This window comes from Bubalus kerabau, chromosome 1 (genome assembly GCF_029407905.1).
Source record: "Bubalus kerabau isolate K-KA32 ecotype Philippines breed swamp buffalo chromosome 1, PCC_UOA_SB_1v2, whole genome shotgun sequence".
Taxonomy (NCBI): domain Eukaryota; kingdom Metazoa; phylum Chordata; class Mammalia; order Artiodactyla; family Bovidae; genus Bubalus; species Bubalus kerabau.
Genome location: NC_073624.1, coordinates 27,938,274 through 27,956,309, shown reverse-complemented (window position 1 = coordinate 27,956,309; position 18,036 = coordinate 27,938,274). Strand labels below are relative to the sequence as shown.

General features: G+C 41.3%; 1 protein-coding gene across 1 annotated transcript in view; it reads right to left on the bottom strand.

Annotated features, from left to right (window-relative positions):
- The window catches only part of DERA (deoxyribose-phosphate aldolase), a 116,011-nt gene that overhangs the window by 54,180 nt on the left and 43,795 nt on the right, over window positions 1-18,036 (bottom strand). The window contains exon 6 of the mRNA XM_055571140.1: window positions 556-684. Coding sequence (XP_055427115.1) covers window positions 556-684 — 129 coding nt within the window. The remainder of the gene's footprint in view (window positions 1-555; window positions 685-18,036) is intronic.

Here is an 18,036-nt window from a genome sequence, read left to right as displayed (position 1 = left end):
CAATTCACTAACAAGAGAGCCATCTACTGCCTTACAAGGATAATGCAGTGATGAAACGCCACGCAAAAACGTGGAAGAAAGCCAAGTTTGTGACCATTTCCCACTGCACGTGTATTCATAAAATAGCTGACCCCTCCCACAAGAAAAAAAAAAAAAACCCTCCAAGTGGTTAGCTGCTGCTGCTGCTGCTAAGTCACTTCAGTTGTGTCCAACTCTGTGCGACCCCACAGACAGCAGCCCAGCAGGCTCCCCTGCCCCTGGGACTCTCCAGGCAAGAACGCTGGAGTGGGTTGCCATTTCCTTCTCCAATGCATGAAAGTGAAAAGTGAAAGTGAAGTCGCTCAGTCATGTCTGACTCTTACGGACCCCATGGACTGCAACCCATGTGGCTCCTCCATCCATGGGATTTGCCAGTCAAGAGTACTGGAGTGGGTTGCCATTGCCTTTTCCGCAAGTGGTTAGCACTTTCAGTTAATAGCCAAATGCTTCGTCTTACCAATTTCTCTTAAAAGCATCCATTCAATATATACCATCATTTCAATATAAAACGCTTACCTGCCATCATGGCTATCATACTGGCTTTATAGACGTTCGTGAGAGATCCAAGTTCTCCTGTGGCTAAGATGGTTTTGAGATGAGCCTCCCCACAGGCCTTGCGAAACTGACGAATCTCATCATACAGGGCTGAGGAAGGAAATAATTGAGGCCGTTACAAAGCCGGCAAGTGATAACATAACTTGGCAGCCATTTAGAACTGGTAGAACCCATCTCAGATTTAGGAAACATAAACCATTTGTCACTTTCTAAAAAATCACCCCAATTTAATATTGCCTCAAGCATTCTGTTGCAGTTCCCCTCCTGTTCTAAGGAACTCCTTCGTTTGCAACCATGAAACAGTTTCTATGCCCTGGCCCCAGGTTCCAAGCCACAGAGCTTTTAAAGTATCATTATAAAGACATGCAAATTACAAATAATTTCTACTGCTTCCGTAGGATAGTTACTCAGGAGAAAAAAAGAAATTCATCTACGATATATACAGGGGTGTATCACTTTGCAAACTAAAGAAAAAAAAATCCTCCAGTCCTTTTGAATTCTCCCATTCACATATAATAAGTTCTCTTGTTGGAATATAAAGCAGGCCTTTCCTGAGAGCTCTGCTAATGAAAATAAAGACATAACAGTTTGCCCCACTCTCCGCCAGGGTATTTGTCTATGCATGCATGTGTGCTAAGTCGCTTCAGTCATGTCTGACTCTGCAACCCTATGGACCATAGCCTGCCAGGCTCCTCTGTCCATGGGATTCTCCAGGCAAGAATACTGGAGAGGATTGTCGTGCCCTCCTCCAGGGGATCATCCCAACCCAGGGATCAAATCTGTGTCTCTTACATCTCCTGCATTGGCAGGCAGGTTCCTTACCACTAGCGCCACTGATATATCAGACTAATAAGCGTTGAACCTAGACAGGGAGTGATGGGTGTATGTACACAAATTCAGCTGTGGAGGAATTCAGAGATGCAGCTTTGAATCTATTAACCTCTGACCCCAGTACCACATTTGCCTTCTAGAGCTCCATATAGCATTCATAAAGCACCTGAATTGAAAATATATATATATTTATTTTATACACACACACACATATATACCCTCAAAGCCCATTATATATAAAATTAAATTGAGGGGGAAACATTTCATATTCAAAGTAGAATATTAGCAAGCAAAATCAGTACAGTATAATGAGTACTAAAATTCTGAAAAATTATTTAAGACTGTCTATTACCAATAACACCAAGCTCTTACCCTGCATCAGGGTGGCTACATCTCATTTCCTGAACTTCAGTTATTGCTACACTACCAGGATTAGGGTAATAATAAACATTAGGGTTAGGAGAAGCATTTTCAATGCTAAAATGAGAGTTGTATAATCCACACGTTTTCTAAAGTACTTATAAAAGACTAAAAATCAGTCTTGAGTCAGAAAACTAAGTCAAACCACTCAAGTTTTTGGTGTTTTATGTTTTTATGTTTGAGGGGGGATATGCACCACGCCAGACAGCATGCAGGATCTTAGTTCCCCAACCAGGGATGGAACCCATGCCCCCTGCAGCGGAAGCATGGAATCCTAACCACTGGACCACCAGCCAAGTCCCCAAACCATGAAAGATAAAGATGGAACAAAACTTGTCTTCTCAATTTTAGAAAACCCAAACTTAACTTGCAGCGCCAAGGATTCTATTACAAGATGCATGGAAAAGAACAATGTTTGCTGCTCCCAAGAGGTACCCACAGTTTTTTTCAAGAAAAGGCGGAATATTTTTACAACTTCCTAACAGTCAGTAGTTGTGAGTATCAGAAATGACCCGAGATGCCACATTGCCCACCTTACCCTGCATGTCGCACCTAAATCATGAGAAAATCATATCACCCACACATCCAATACAACAACGTGCAAGACTAGGATAAACAGCAAAAGACGATGTGGAGTAACAATTTATATTCTTTTAACTCAGAGAGTGAATCTTGGATGGAATAACAGTTCTTGAAAATAGAAAGCTGTCCTCTAAGAACTAGTGACAAGGAAACCTCTTGAGCTAAAAATTCAAGAATGATAATCTGGAGTTAAGTTGTGATCTAATTAAGGATTTTTCTTCCTAGTACAATGAGCAATCTCAAGGGTCCAACAAATGTGGATTTAAAACTCAACTCCAACACTTTCTGTGTGACCTTAGGCAAGTTATTTCTCCCAGCCTCAGTTCTAGCCTTAAACTATCAATAATAATATTTATTTTGTAGGTTATTTGAGGATTAAAAGATAAGATATATACAGATAGATAGGTATACACACACACAAAACTTTGTGCATCACCTGGCTTATTGTAAGCATTCAAAAATTTTAATCATTAAGTTCAGAATTCTAGTAAAATGAATTTCCACTAAGTGTTGATAAAAGTCAAATCTTGGTTCATGGCCTGACCCAACTTTTTGTACTACACTGAAATTTTGTTATATGCATTAGTGCTTACACTCAGTGACCCATCAGATAAGGCATGAAAATATTTTGTTACAGCATTTGTGAAAGGGAACTTTGGCCTGTATAACAAAATTCTTAAAACATTGATCCTGAGCATATTTACAAGCAAAACCACCAGCCTTTTTCTAAAATATATTATCCTTTAATATCCACTGAAGTTCTTCACCTACCATTAAAATTAACCAGAAAACCCAGATGTATTTTATGACTCAGTTATCAGCCACCTGGAATTCTTGCTTTTTAATCCATGAACCAAAAAATGGTCACTCTGATTTAACCAATATGCAACAAGTGCCTTCTAATTCTTTAATTGCCACTTCCTTAAATTATGTTACTGACCTGTTTCATCACCTAACAGGATCAAGGTTAACTGAAAAAGTATCTTACATCTTTAAAGATCAACACTGGGAAAGCTGTTATTTGTTTCTGTTACCATTCTGCCCATAGTCTACCAGGACAATTAAATCAGAAAGCATACCAAATCTGCTCTTTTTAAAATGCAGTGTGTGTGTGCTGTGCTAAGTTGCTTCAGTTGTGTCCAACTCTTTGCAACACTATGGACTGTAGCCCACCAGGCTCCTCTGTCCATGAGATTCTCCAGGCAAGAATACTGGAGTGGGTTGCCATGCCCTCCTCAGAGATCTTCCTAAGTCAGGGACTAAACCCAAGCCTCTTCTGTCTCCTGCATTGACAGGCAGATTCTTCACCACAAGCACCACCTGGGAAGCCCAAAGTGAGGTCTGGGCTCCATCAAAGGAATGCTTCTACATAATCCTTTGAATTTTACTGAGTGATGCAAAGATGAAGGACAGTTAGAGACTTTCATCAGTAATGCAACATCAGCAATGGCAGTAGATCCAAGAGTCCAGAGTGGCCACCAGCCAGCATGGTACCCACGCTGGCCAGTGGCAGCAGCAACAGCACTGATCTTGTAACCAAACTCCTTCTGTGACACATCTGGCTTATTCTCTGCTTCCCAGTCTTCATGGTCCTGCTTGTGTTCCAAGCCTGCTTCTCAGCTTCCCACTGATTCAGTAACCTACCCCAGATCCTCCTAATAATAAATAATAAACCCCTTTTCAGCTTACCATGGGGCTTCCCTGGTGGCTCAGACAGGAAGGAATCTGCCTGCAATGTGGAAGACCCAGGTTCAATCCCTGTGTTGGGAAGATCCCCTGAAGATGGGCATGGCAACCCACTCCAGTATTCTTGCCTGGAGAATTCCATGGACAGAAGAGCCTGGCGGGGTGCAGTCCATGAGATCATCAGAATTGGTTTATTAGTCTTCAACCTATGACTCCAGTATAACACATCTACACTGGGAAGTATGGTATAATGGACAATAGTGTGGGTGCTCTGACTGCCTGGATTTATATGAGAAGACTGTGCAGCACCAAAGGATAGCCCCCGACTCGTCACAACTAGAGAAAGCCTATGTGCAACAACGAAGACCCAGTGCAGTCATAAATAAACAAATAAACAAAAAGCAGAGGACACTATGATCCACATTTCCTAAAGAACGTAAGCTACAACCTCTTTGGGGCACCAGAAGAGATGTCTAACTTATTACTGTTGTTCAGTCGCCCAGTTGTGTCCGACTCTTTGCGACCCCATAGACTGCAGCACGCCAGACTTCCCTGTTCTCACTATCTCCCGGAGCTTGCTCAAACTCATGTCCATTGAGTCGGTGATGCCGTCCAACCATCTCATCCTCTGTCTCTCCCTTCACTTCTTGCCCTCAATCTTTCCTAACATCTCGGATAGATAGAGCTGTATGTATGTTTACAGGTGTGCATTGTATACATTTATGTATTTCGTAGATCTGTCCCCTGAGAAGGCATCGAAACAGCAGCAACCTTGTAGCAATGAGCACCCTGTAGCACCCAGATCTTGGTTTCTAAACACCAACCTTCAATGAAAACAAGCAAAGCTCCTTGGGAAAGTGGCTGATTCCAAGTCTGGGGCAGAGAAAGCTAAAAATAAGCCCGAAATATCTTTTAAATACATGTAAAGAAGGTCTTAAAGAATAACAAAAACATGTCAAAAGGGCACAGGAGCTAATTTGAAGCAGCTCCCATCTGCCAAATCTGGGACAATTTGAATACCAGAATAAATAATGATAGAAATGGATTATAACCAACTGGGAAAAAACAAAAAAACCAGGCATCTATGAGTTCTTGAAGAGAGGAAGAAAGGGAGGGAGAAGAAGGTAATGCTAACTAATGAGTATAAAAGAAATGATGGAATCAGAAAAAAATCACCATTTGCCAACTATCAGAGTATAACTGAAGAATTACCAACGAACACTTAAAACCACCGAGTAAAAGTTAGATGAAGAACAGGATATTAACCATATCTCCATTCATAGTCGATGTTAAATACTTACTAAAATACAAAATATTTATTAATTTTACAATGGAGAAACTTGACAGAAACCATCTTAGCCAAGTAAAAGTGTAACACCATCAATAATGGAACAGATCAACATTTCGGGACTCCTGAAAGCAGAGGACATTGAGAAGAACAGAGCAAAACCTCAGGGGTGGTCCTATCAAAAATACCTAATGTGAATCTAATCATGAAAAAACATTTAACACACCCAGACTGAGGTACGCTTTACAAAATAGACCTCAATTCTTCAAACACAAGAAAAGATTGAGGACTATTCCAGATTGAAGAAGCCTAAAGAGACATGTGGGCTTCCCAGGTGGCTCAGTGGTAAAGAATCTGCCTGCCAATGCAGAAGATGCAGGAGATTTAATGGTAACATTAATGACAATAATGTTAATTTCCTGATTTTGATGGTTTACTGTGGCTTCATATGAGTGTCCTTGTTTTTAGGAAATACACACTGAAGTACTTAATAGTAATGTATCAATAGGTCAGCAACTTAATCTCAAATAATTCAGAAAAAATATATCTATATCTATTTATCTCTCTCTGCATACACGTATAGAGAGACAGAGAGAGAAAGAGGGAAGGCAAAAATTTAAATGGGGTAGAATTTTATAACTGGGGAATCTGAGTGAAAAATAAATGGGAGTTTTGTGTGCTATTTTTGTAACCTTTCTGTAAGTTGTAAATTATTAAAAAATAAAAGTTAAAAAAGATACGTTTGCTATACTGTTGTAGTTTATTTAGCATCCAGGTAGTTTTCTCACAGGAGGGCTTTTGAAACTATCAACTATTCTACTGGTTTTTTTTTTTTTAATGTGTGATTATATATGGTACATATTATTTTGTAACCTGCTTTTCTTCCCTTTGGTATATCATAGACATCTTTCCAAATTAATAAATTCATGTCTGTAGAACAATTTTTAATGGCTGCATAATCTTCCATTGCATGGTCATAAACAATGTATTCAACCATCTATTATTGGATAGTCAAAGTTTCAGATTATTTGCTCTTATAAGCAATACTTCAGTAAATCCCTTTATGGTTAAGTCTCTGCATATATCATGACCTTGTTCTCTCAAGCATTTATTAATTTTTCTGCTCACATTCTCATAATACACATTCACTGTTAAAAATTCAAACATTACAGAAACTGAAAATTCCCCATTTAAAAAAAAAAGAACAATTCTTGCATGTATCAGAAAAATAATAATTTGGAAAGCTATTATAAAAGATGACTGACAAATGAAAATGGAATTCAAACACCACGACTGCAAATTACTCAGACTAATGCAAAATTTAACAAAACACACACACCAGAGCAGTGGCTGGCAGAGTGATGTCACATTAAGAAACCTGATAATAAATGTTTTGACTTACAATGAGGTTTTCAGGAGTAGCAAAAGTGGGTGTACTAGAAACCCAAGATGGATTACACTGCAGATGCTTAATCAATACAACGGCACAACCAGCAGAGGCGTGGCCTCCTGTCTGTCCCCCCTTGTCCCTCCTACTTCTGCCACACTGAGGAGAAGACATGGAGGTCATAACCTGACCTTCTGCTTGTCCCTGCCAGCGGGAGAAGCAAGTGGGGCTGAGCCAGTGCAGCGGTCCATGGTAGGATTTAGATAATTCAGCCACTCTGGGAAAGGCTCAGATGCTGGCCCAAGGGGCCGGAGGAGGTCACGCTGCATTGGTTTTAAAGAGCATCCAAAACAAGGTGGCCGCTGGCTCCCTGTGCCAGCAGGAACTTGCATCTCAAGAATTCAACTTTTGTCCATCTAAAAGTCTCTTCTTCCTCTCCAGCTCCTACCTAAAAGGAAAACAGATTCTTCATCTTGAGGCTGCTGGCAACCTGTTAAGCTTTCTGGAAAAAGTACTACTGTAGACTTAGAAAAGGGCTAGCCAAATGGCTCAGTGGTAAAGAATCTGCCTGTCAATGCAGGAGACACAGGTTCGAACCCTGGGTCTGGAAAATCCCCTGGAAGAGGAAACTGCCATTTCTGCCAATACTGCAGTATTCTTGCCTGGGAAATCCCACGGACAGAGAAGCCTGGCAGGCTACAGCCCGTGAGGTTGCCAAGAATTGGACATGACTGAGAGACTGAGCACAAAAGCACATAGACACAGAAAACTGTTAGTAAAGCTTTCGTGTATAGAAATTATGATTGAAGTTAAGAACCCAAGTGTTTAAAGACTGTATCACCCATCTAAAAGCCATAAAGTAGATTTCCCTTTATATTTCATGCTATTCAAAGGCACTTAAAAATAATTGTTAACGAACATATCTAAGCAATTATTTTTTGAGTACCAGAAAGATGTTCAACACTGTGCAAGAGTGGCCTGAAAATCACTCTTAAGATAATTATATGTACAGTAAAACACTTAATATAAAATTACACAGCAACCTTCTAATCTAAGAAAGTCACAAAATGTTCAAGAACAGTTTTCATCCACTAAGGCAACTAATTAATCTTGAAAGACTAAAACAGAGATGAGCTAAAACACTAGGTAGTAAAATAACAACCTACAAGAGATAAAACACACACATTTTTGCCAATAGTATTTGAAGTTTTGAAGAATCATAGCATAAAAACAAAAACCATAAAAGCATACAGCAGTCATAAGTATCTCCAGAGGGTTTCTGTTATAAACAACCCTCAAAACAGAAAGCCCAGGTTATAGATTATGTGATTCCTCCCCAAAAAAGTGTCTATAGATTTAGAGATTGCTTTTCTCATAAGATATTATGATTAACAGCTCTACAAAACAAAGAAAAACCCTAACTTCTTTTAGGAGATAGTCTTTCTACCACCCTTCTTTTGTAAAACTAAGCAAATAAGAAAAATAAATTGTACCATCCTAAAGCTCCTGAGAATCTTGAAGCATATACTCCACAAACCAAGTTTAGGAGAGCTGAAGAACCGAACAGGGTAGGGACTTCCCTGGTGGTCCAATGGTTAAGAATCTGCCTTGCAATGTAAGGAATGCGGGTATGATTCCTGGTTGGGGAACTAAGATTAAGATCCCACATGGCTTGGGGCAACTGAGTCCACATGCCATAACTAGACAGATTCTGTGCACCTCAACAAAGATCCCACATACTGCCACTAAGACAACGCAGCTGAATAAATAAACAAGTAAAAGAAAAAAATAATAAACAACTGCAAAAAAATGGAACTGAGCAGTGTATAAGGTATGTGAGGCTGTGGATACAGAAGACAAACGATAATCCCAGACGTGATTCTGAACACATAATGCTGGGAAAATATCCCAGACGCAGCCACCTTTGGAGTCACCAGGGAGCCCCTGGTGAGTCAGTAGGTAAAGAATCCACCTGCAATGCAGGAGACTGCCTGCAATACAGGAGATGCTGGTTCTATCCCTGGGCCAGGAAGATCCCCTGGAGAAGGAAATGGCAATCCCCTCCAATATTCATGCCTGGGGAATCCCATGGACAGAGGAGCCTGGCGGGCTATAGTCCATGGGGTCTCAAGAGTCGGATACGACTTAGTGGCTAAACCCCCACTACCTGCTCATGCTTCAGTGTGGAATGGGTTTCCAAAAACTACTTAACACCAGCTCTAGGTCCTGGAAGATGCTTGAATCTGATAGTCTTTCCATGTCACTGGTAATATATTAGGTAAATATATGCAGCAGAGAGTGGTCATAAAAAAGTTTTAAAAAATTGAAAACCTCTGTATATTTACAGAGCAAGGAATGCATTTAATTTTCAAAACCTGCTCAATAAGATTTATGATGTGATGAACCTCTTCTGGTGAATTCTTTCTTCAAAGAACTGTTTAAGGAATGCAACTGAGGTGTCAACCTCAATATCATCATTAAAAAATACCGTATTACAAGGACTTATCATGGGAATATTACACACAAACAAGGAACACCACCAAATACAAAATCACAGGCCATTATAGCTGGGAACACCCGTAGAAAACCCTTATGTGTTATCCCCTCACTAGTAACTTAATTTATTAGTTGATTTTTTGGCCACACTGCACAGCATGTGGGATCTTAGCTCCCCAACCAGGGATTGAACTAGCATCCCCTGTACTGGAAGCTTGGAAGCACAGTCTTAACCACTGGACCGCCAGGGAAGTCCCTGGTCACTTATTTAAATGGAGGGAGGCAGACAGAAGAGAAGTGCTCACTGACCAGGTGTAAATTAGCTAAATGATAAATACTAAAACCTACGTCTTTAGAATTCTTCTTCATCAACTCGATGCCTCTGCTATGTCGTTACTTCCCTTGGCAACATACTACCTTCCTCAGGAGGAGGGGGAGAGAGAGGAAACCACAGTGGGCATGGAGAGATTCATCTGGGCCAAGCAAGAGGATGAGCAATTTATGGACATCATCTAATTTAATCCCTATTACTAATATAACTCCGTGAAGCAGATGCCACTATGCCTGTTTTACAGAAAAGGAACAGAAGGTACAGAGAGGCTAAGTGATTTATCTAAGAGCAAACAGCTACTGACAATAGCACCAGGATTCCAACCAGGGTTTGTCTAATGCAAAGACCTTGCAAAGACCCTAAGATTTCCGGTCTCCTGGAGCAATCCCCCACCTTCTTGCTTGCGTGCATGCTAAGTCACTTCAGTTGTGTCCTACTCTTTACGATGCTATGAATCACTCCTCTGTCCATGGGAATCTCCAGGCAAGCATACTGAGTGGGTTGCCGTGCCCCCCTCCAGGGGATCTGCCCAAATCAGGGATCAAACCTCTTGTCTCTCATATCTCCTGCAATGGCAGGTGGCTTCTTTACCACTAGCGCCACCAGGGAAGCACCCCCACCCTTCTTACTCCACAGTATATTTGTCCTGGGTACTTTCTGGGCCTGACTGTGACTCCAGTGATGGTTGGCTCATCTGGCTGCTGACCCCACCTCTCTCTGGGTCCAGCACAGGATAACTACTTTCTTCACCTAAGGCACAGTCTTCCCAGGGAGAGGAGAACTAGCCTCCCAAGAGCACAGAAGTAGATGTCTTTCTGGCTAAACTCAACAGAGTAACACTGTTCCTTAAGCCTCCTATTTACAGCCAACTGCAGAACCAGGCTCAATAAACAACAAATACATGGGAAATATGATTTGTATTAATTAATGAATATGCAAATTCAACAATGCTTCAATTATGCGGCACCTAATTCCCAAGCGGTACCAGTGGTAAAGAACCCGCCTGCCAATGCAGGAGATGCAAGAGATGCAGGAAGATCCCCTGGAGGAGGAAATGGCAACCCACTCCAGTATTCTTGCCTGGAGAATCCCATGGACAGAGGATCCTGGTGGGCTACAGTCCACAGGGTCGCAGAATCAGACACAACTGAGCACGCATGCCTAAACTATACAGAATCAAGAACTAGAAGCATGTTTAAAAAAAAAAAAGAAGTTGCTCCAAGTTAGTGCTTCTCCTTAGGAATATATGGGATGGCTGGGCGGGGGGGTGGGGGGGTGGAATGTGGAATCCAAATGATCTGGAGTGACTTTCAGCGTAGACCCTACTCCTCCCTAAATCCAGCTCCCAATTCTGACAGTACACATAACTGGGGGATGTCCTGGATTCTGTGAGGCAGGGAGCTGAGGCAAATAACATGAGAAGGTCTGAGAACCAGCAAGACATTCCACACCCTACGCAGTCAGAACAACTGTTAGATGGTGTCCATTTCTCTGCCCAGATGGAAAGGAGTGAGGGAAGGACAGTGAAATGAGCTGACAGTAAAAAGCCTAACAGCAAAGGACCAGGCACAACAACAGTAGCAAAGATGTTTCAGTACAAAGATATATGAAGTCTAAAAAAAAAGCACAGCAGCCTGGACCATTAGCTATGGGGCAAGTCATCTCCCAGACTTCAGCCCCTGAGAGCATCACTGTGTTCCAGAATAATACACAGGCTGACCTCAGTAATACTTTGGTTCAGTTTCAAACCACCACAATAAACCAAGTAATGGAATAAAATGAGTCACGTGACATTTTTGGCTTCCCAGTGCATGCAAAGTTATGCTTATGCTATACTGTAGTGTATTAGGTATACAGTAGCATTATGTATAAAGGAAACAGTGTACATACCTTAAAGGAAAAAATACTTTACTGCTAAAAAATGCTAACCATCATCTGAGACTTCAGCAAGTCACAATCCTTGTGTAACAGTAACATCAAAGACTACTGGTCATAGATCACCATCATATAATAATAATAATGAAAAAGTTTGAAATAATGTAAGAATTTCCAAAATGTGACCCAGAGACATGAAGCGAACTAATGCTGTTGGGAAAACGGTGCCTAAAGACTTGTTCAACTCAAGGTTGCCCCAAACCTTCAGTTTGCAAAAATCTGTGAAGTGCAATAGAGCAAAGCCAAATCAAATGAGGTGCCTGTAATCACTGATACAACCGTTATGAATGACCTAGACAAAAATAAGCTGTATTTAATAGAACAAGTAAATAAAGTCAGGGAAATGAAAATATTTTTAATGGATTTCTAAAACGGCTGGATTCTCTGCTATGGTGAAGATTCACTGATTTTTTTAGGCTGTGCTGGGTCTTAGTCGCTACACTGGCTTTTATCTAGTCATGGCAAGCAGGGGCTACTCTCTAGTTGCAGTGGGAGGGCTTCCCACTGTGGTGGCTTCTCCTGTTGCGAAGCATGGATTCTAGGGCACACAGGCTCAGTAGTTACAGCTCCCGAGCTCTAGGGCACAGGCTCAGTAGCTATAGCCCATGGGCTTAGTTGCTCCATGGCATGGAATCTTCCCAGATCAGGGATCAAACCCATGTCGCCTGCATTGGCAGGTGGATTCTTTACCACTGAGCCACCAGGAAAGCCCAGATTCACTGACTTTGAATGTTTGCTTAAGTGAAACTAATCAATCAGTTCAGTTCAGTTGCTCAGTCGTGTCCAACTCTTTGTGACCCCATGAACCACAGCATGCCAGGCCTCCCTGTCCATCACCAACTCCCGGACTCCACCCAAACCCATGTCCATTGTGTCGGTGATGCCATCCAATCATCTCATCCTCTGTCATCCCCTTCTCCTCCTGCCCTCAATCTTTCCCAGCATCAGGGTCTTTTCAAACGAGTCAGCTCTTCGCATCAGGTGGCCAAAGTACTGGAGTTTTAGCTTCAACATCAGTCCTTCCAATGAATACCCAGGACTGATCTCCTTTAGGATGGACTGGTTGGATCTCCTTGCAGTCCAAGGGAAACTAATCAATGGAAAGCATCATTTCATGGGGAATAATTTTAGTGGGGAAATGGAATGCAGGTTCCCGAGTCAGACAGACTCAGGTCCCCCACCTTGGAGGTTTAGTCCTCAGCACAGGTAATGGCCGAAATCAGTGTGGACAGGAGGTTCCCAAAAAACAGTGTGCAAAGCCTGAGAAATTGAGTTTTCTGGGTTAGAGCCCAAGGACCACAAACACTTCGGTGAAGACAGGGGAGGTGGAGGAGCTTGCAACAAGACACAGGAAGCATCAGAAATACGAAGGAAAACCTGAAGACAGTGGGATCACCAAAGCCGTGACAAGAGAGTGTTTCCAGGAAGAAACTGTCCCTTGTGTCAACTGTTTCTGGGCCACAAAACTAAATGACCAAAGAGTATCCCCAGGGACAGCAAAATAAGAGGCCACTGGTGTCTTGGGAAAAACAGATTCAAGGGAACAAGTAAACAAAACTCTTGTAAGAATTTCAGCCATGAAAGGGAGAACAGAAAGGGAGACTCAGCTGGGGATGAGCAGGAATGGAGCCTGTGGGCTTTTTTTTTTTTTTTTTTTTAATCATAAGAACTTTTGGATGTCTGCTAGGATGCTGATGAGAGGAGTGAGCTCTGAGAAGCAGCTGGGGAAGTGGACACAGGAGGAAGAAGAGGAGAAGGAAAAGGGGAACAGATTAGATGCAAGGACCTTGAGGAAGTTCCTGCTTAACAGATGTATTTTCTCTGAGAAGTAGTAAGAAGGTCATTTGACAAGACTTAAGGAGCCCCAAGGTGGTAGAGGGCTTCTCAGGTGGCACTAGAGGTAAAGAACCCACTGGCCAAGGCAGAAGATGTAAGAGACATGGGTTCGATTGCTGAGTTGGGAAGATCCCCTGGAGAAGGAAATGGCAACCTACTCCAGTAAGAATCCCATGGACAGATGAAGCCTGGTGGACTACAGTCCATAGAGTTGAACAGAGTTGGACACGACTAAAATGACTTAGCATGCATGCAAGGTGGGTAGAAAAGTTCAAAGTCTGAGGAAGTAGATTTTATTTAATTTTCTGACATGGGCCATTTGTTAAAGTCTTTATTGAATTAGTTGCAGTATTTCTTCTGTTTTATGTTTTGGTTTTTTGGCCATGATGCATGTGGGATCTTAACTCCCTGGCCAGGGATTGAACCCACACCCCCAGCATTGAAAGGTGAAGTCTTAACCACTGCACCACTGGGGAAGTCCTGAGGAAGTAGATTTTAAACGACCACCAAGGTGAATCCAAGCAGAGGAATTACAAGTCCTTCTCATATCTCCCTTCTGAGTTCATATCCTGAACTGTGAACCCCTGTGACCATGAGAAATGGTGAAGAGACACTCTGAATGGCCAGGTTTTAAAAACAGGATTCTTTCTCTTGGTTTTTAACCAGTGTCCTCCACACCTTAGTGCAAAGAGAAGAGGGACCTAGACTGGAATGTCTAACAGCCTCATAGACGCCTCTCCATTAGCAAATTCCAAGAAATCGATGATAGGCTCATATTTTAGAAAACAGCTAATATTAAAACATGACACTGAAAAACACAATATGTAATCAAACTTGGAACTGAAATTAAGACAAAATATTGCAGTGAAAAAGGGCCAAGACGTTCGCAGGCTTCTAGTTAGAATTAAATTTCTAGCATTCAATGGTTCTTTTCAATTTGTTTGGGGTCAAGAGGTTATTAACACCACAGAAAGGGTTAATAGAAAAGTATGGTCTGGGACAAAGATATGTTATTATATTTTACATGAATGTCTGTTATTGGGAAATTATCAGTTCTTAAAAACAACCATTCCTGCTTCATTAAGGGAAAGCCAATTACATCAAATCTCATCTCCTATTGTATTTGATTTTCCAATTAGTAGTATTCTAAAGACAGGAGCACAAGTTATAATACAATCTATACTTCTATGGCTATAATTACTTAATAAAAGATAAAGAGCATACTTTTTTTTATCCAACTAAATGACACAGAGTGTATTTCTAAATTTGCGCTAGTAGTTTTGCAGGAGATGTAAGAGACGTGGGTTCAGTCCTTGGGTCAGCAAGATCCCCTAGAGGAGGAAATGGCAACCCACTCTAGGAATCCCATGGAGAGAGGAGCCTGGGGGGCTATAGTCTACAGGGCTGCAAAGAGTCAGAGATGACTGAAGCAACTTAGCACATAAAGCTTACTCATTTTTTTCCCACTCTAGCTTTAAATCTGAACTGAAATCTATTACAAGAAGTAGACAAGCAGAATTAATATATAGGGATGAGGGACATCTATTTAAAATAAGCCATTTAAGGATGGTTGTAAATGCCCAAGGCACACATGACCCATAAGACAAGGAACAAAAATCGAAAGCACAAAAAGATATTTGTGCACTGTCAAGAATTGAAACCTGGACTTCCCTGGTGGTCCAGTGGTTAAGAATTTGCCTGACAATGCAGAGAACATGGGTTCAATCCCTGGTCCAGGAAGATCCTACATGACTCAGGGCAATTAAGCCACTGCACTGAGAAGCCCATGACTGCAATGAAGAGTAGCCCCTGCTCGCTGCACTAGGGAAAAGCCCACAAAAAAGCAACAATTACCCAGCAGAGCCAAAAACAGACAAATACATAAATAACAAAAATCTGAAAAAAAAAAATATTGAAACCTGGTAAGGATTTAAAAATGTTGGTGGGTACAGATAGGAGTATCAGCTAATGGGAACGACCTGACCTTTTTTCCTAGACCCTTCAGAAGTGCTGTGGGCTTCCGCCTGCACTGCAGGAGAACTGGGTTTGATCCCTGGGTTGGAAAGATCCCCTGGAGAAGAGAAAGGCTACCCACTCCAGTATTCTGGTCTAGAGAATTCCATGACTGTATAGTCCATGGGGTCGCAGAGTCAGACACAACTGAGTGACCTTCACTTTCACTCAGAACTGCTATACTAGTGACTGGATTCTCCTGGAATACAGTGACGCTCCCCAGAGGCTGCGGAAATCTCTGAGACAACCTGCCCCATAGCTCATGGTCCAGATTGCTGTGCCTTTTGACTTCATAAATATTCTTATTTAAATGTTGCTATTGTTGCTTTGCCCCAACTTTTTAAAAATTAATCTATTTATTTTGGCTGGGTCTTCATTGCAACACGAGGACTTCTCCGGTTGCAATGCACTGGATTCTGTAGTTGTGGCGTGAGGACTCTAGAGTGCATGGCCTTAGTAGCTGTGGTGCAATTGCTTAGTTACGGCCTGTGGGATCTAGTTCCCTGACCAGGGATCAAACTCGGGCCACCTGCATTGGGAATTCAGAGTCTTAGCCACTGGACCACCAGGGAAGTCCCCTTTTGCTGTCAAGTTTTTTAAGATCACATCCTATTTAGCTCATGTGGCACAGTCTCTTTCGGAACCAGAAATTTCCCTCACTCCTTTCCACTGAGGCACAGAAATGTGCACCATCCAACGTATAAAGAATGAATGGAAACATAGCGAATGTTCCAAGCCAACATTTTCCAGCTTCACTTGCAGTCAAGCCTGACCACAGAACTCGATTCGGGGCCATGAGGTGTAAGCAAAGATGGTGTGTGAGAGACAGGACAAGTCCCTATTTCCTGTCATCTGGGAGACAAGTGTAAGGGCTGGAACTTCAAAAGCCATTGTAAACAATGGAGTGGTCTTGAAGCTGAGATCAGATGCTATGATCTTTGGAAGCCGAAGGTAAAAGAAGCTCAGGTCTCTGAGGACTCTGAGGGACTGCCACAATACTCCTGAAATACCTAGGCCTAGACTTTACATGAGGAGGCTTCCAAGTGGCTCAGTGGTAAAGAATCTGCCTGGCAATGCAGGAGATGCAGGAGACACGGGTTCGATCATGGGGTCAGGAAGATCCCCTGGAGAGGGCATGGCAACCCACTCCAGTATTTTTGCCTGGAGAATCCCATGGACAGAGGAGCCTGGTGGGCTACAGTCCATGAGGTCACAAAAGAGGAAGACAGGACTAAGTGACTATGCATGAACATAGACATTACATGACAGAGTAAATCCTTGAGCATTTAAACCACTGACTGAATCTTTGTTGCTGCCTAACCAAAAGCAATTTTTAGTGAATAAACAATGGAATTAGAATTTACAGAAGATGAGCTAGATGGATCTATGGATAGAGTCTAGAGATACCTATGAGATATTGGCAAGTGCAATTGTTAGGTTAAGGGAAAATACATTAAACATGATCCTATTTTTAATTCTAACTTTTTCACTTTTAAAAAAATATTTATTTTAAACTTTACAAAATAGTAGGCATTGCATGTGTGTCTATGAAGGGGAAATGGCTTGGAAAGTTGTGCGTTGCAGTGTTATCAAGGGTTATTTGTAGGGGAGGAGATTAAATAGAACACCAACTTCCTTTATTACTGGTTAATTAACAGTGGGAATTAATTTTAATTAATTAATTACAAATTACCCTTTGTAATTAGAATAAAATATGCCATTTATTTGATAGCTACATAGCTAAAGAGACAATACATTATTCTGGTTTTATCCTATGATTTCATTAAAAATTTTCAATTAAGCTACATATTACAATGATTTTTTTTAAAAAATACAGAATTGTACTTATTTTAGCTATCAACAATCCCTGTGGAGAAGGAAATGGCAACCCCCACTCCAGTAGTCTTGTCTGGAAAAACCTGGCGGGCTATAGTCCATGGGGTCAGAAAAGTTGACATGATTGAGCACATCCTACCTCCTTTGATTAAGTAATTATCAATGTTATTAGTTCAGCTTCAGCTATTTTAACATATACACTGCAATAATACAACATGTTAATGATACGGGAAACTGTATGCAGTGGTGTGTGCACAGGAGGTATATGGGAACGGCATACTTTCTGCTCAATTTTCCTGTAACTTAAAACCGCTCTAAAAAATAGTCTATTAACTTTAAAAAAAAACTTTACGTATATAAAATATATTTAACATAGAAGTAAAATCAATCTCTTAAAAAAGAAACAACTTGTTACTGGACTGGGCAATGTCTTATTGTAATTGACTTGATAGTAAATCACAAATTTTGAAGGTGAATACAGAACAAAATCCAAAGGAGCTATGTTCAAGAACAGGAGTAAACTTAGACTTCGTAAACTAATCAATAAACCCACATCCTCAAAATCCACAAAGATTAACATAAAAAAGGGAAGCTTCCTCCAGCATATTAAAATAAACTCTGCATAAAATACTTGCCTGGGGTGATTTTTGTACTGAGTAACAAAACAGCAGAGAATAGAGCAAAAGTTAATAATTCACTGCTTGGGAATAACTGATTCCTTAAAAGGGATATAAAAAGTTCATGCAGGTGGGCATCTGCCCAGAGTCATAAGCAACAAGGATGGGCAGTCTTAGTCATGTT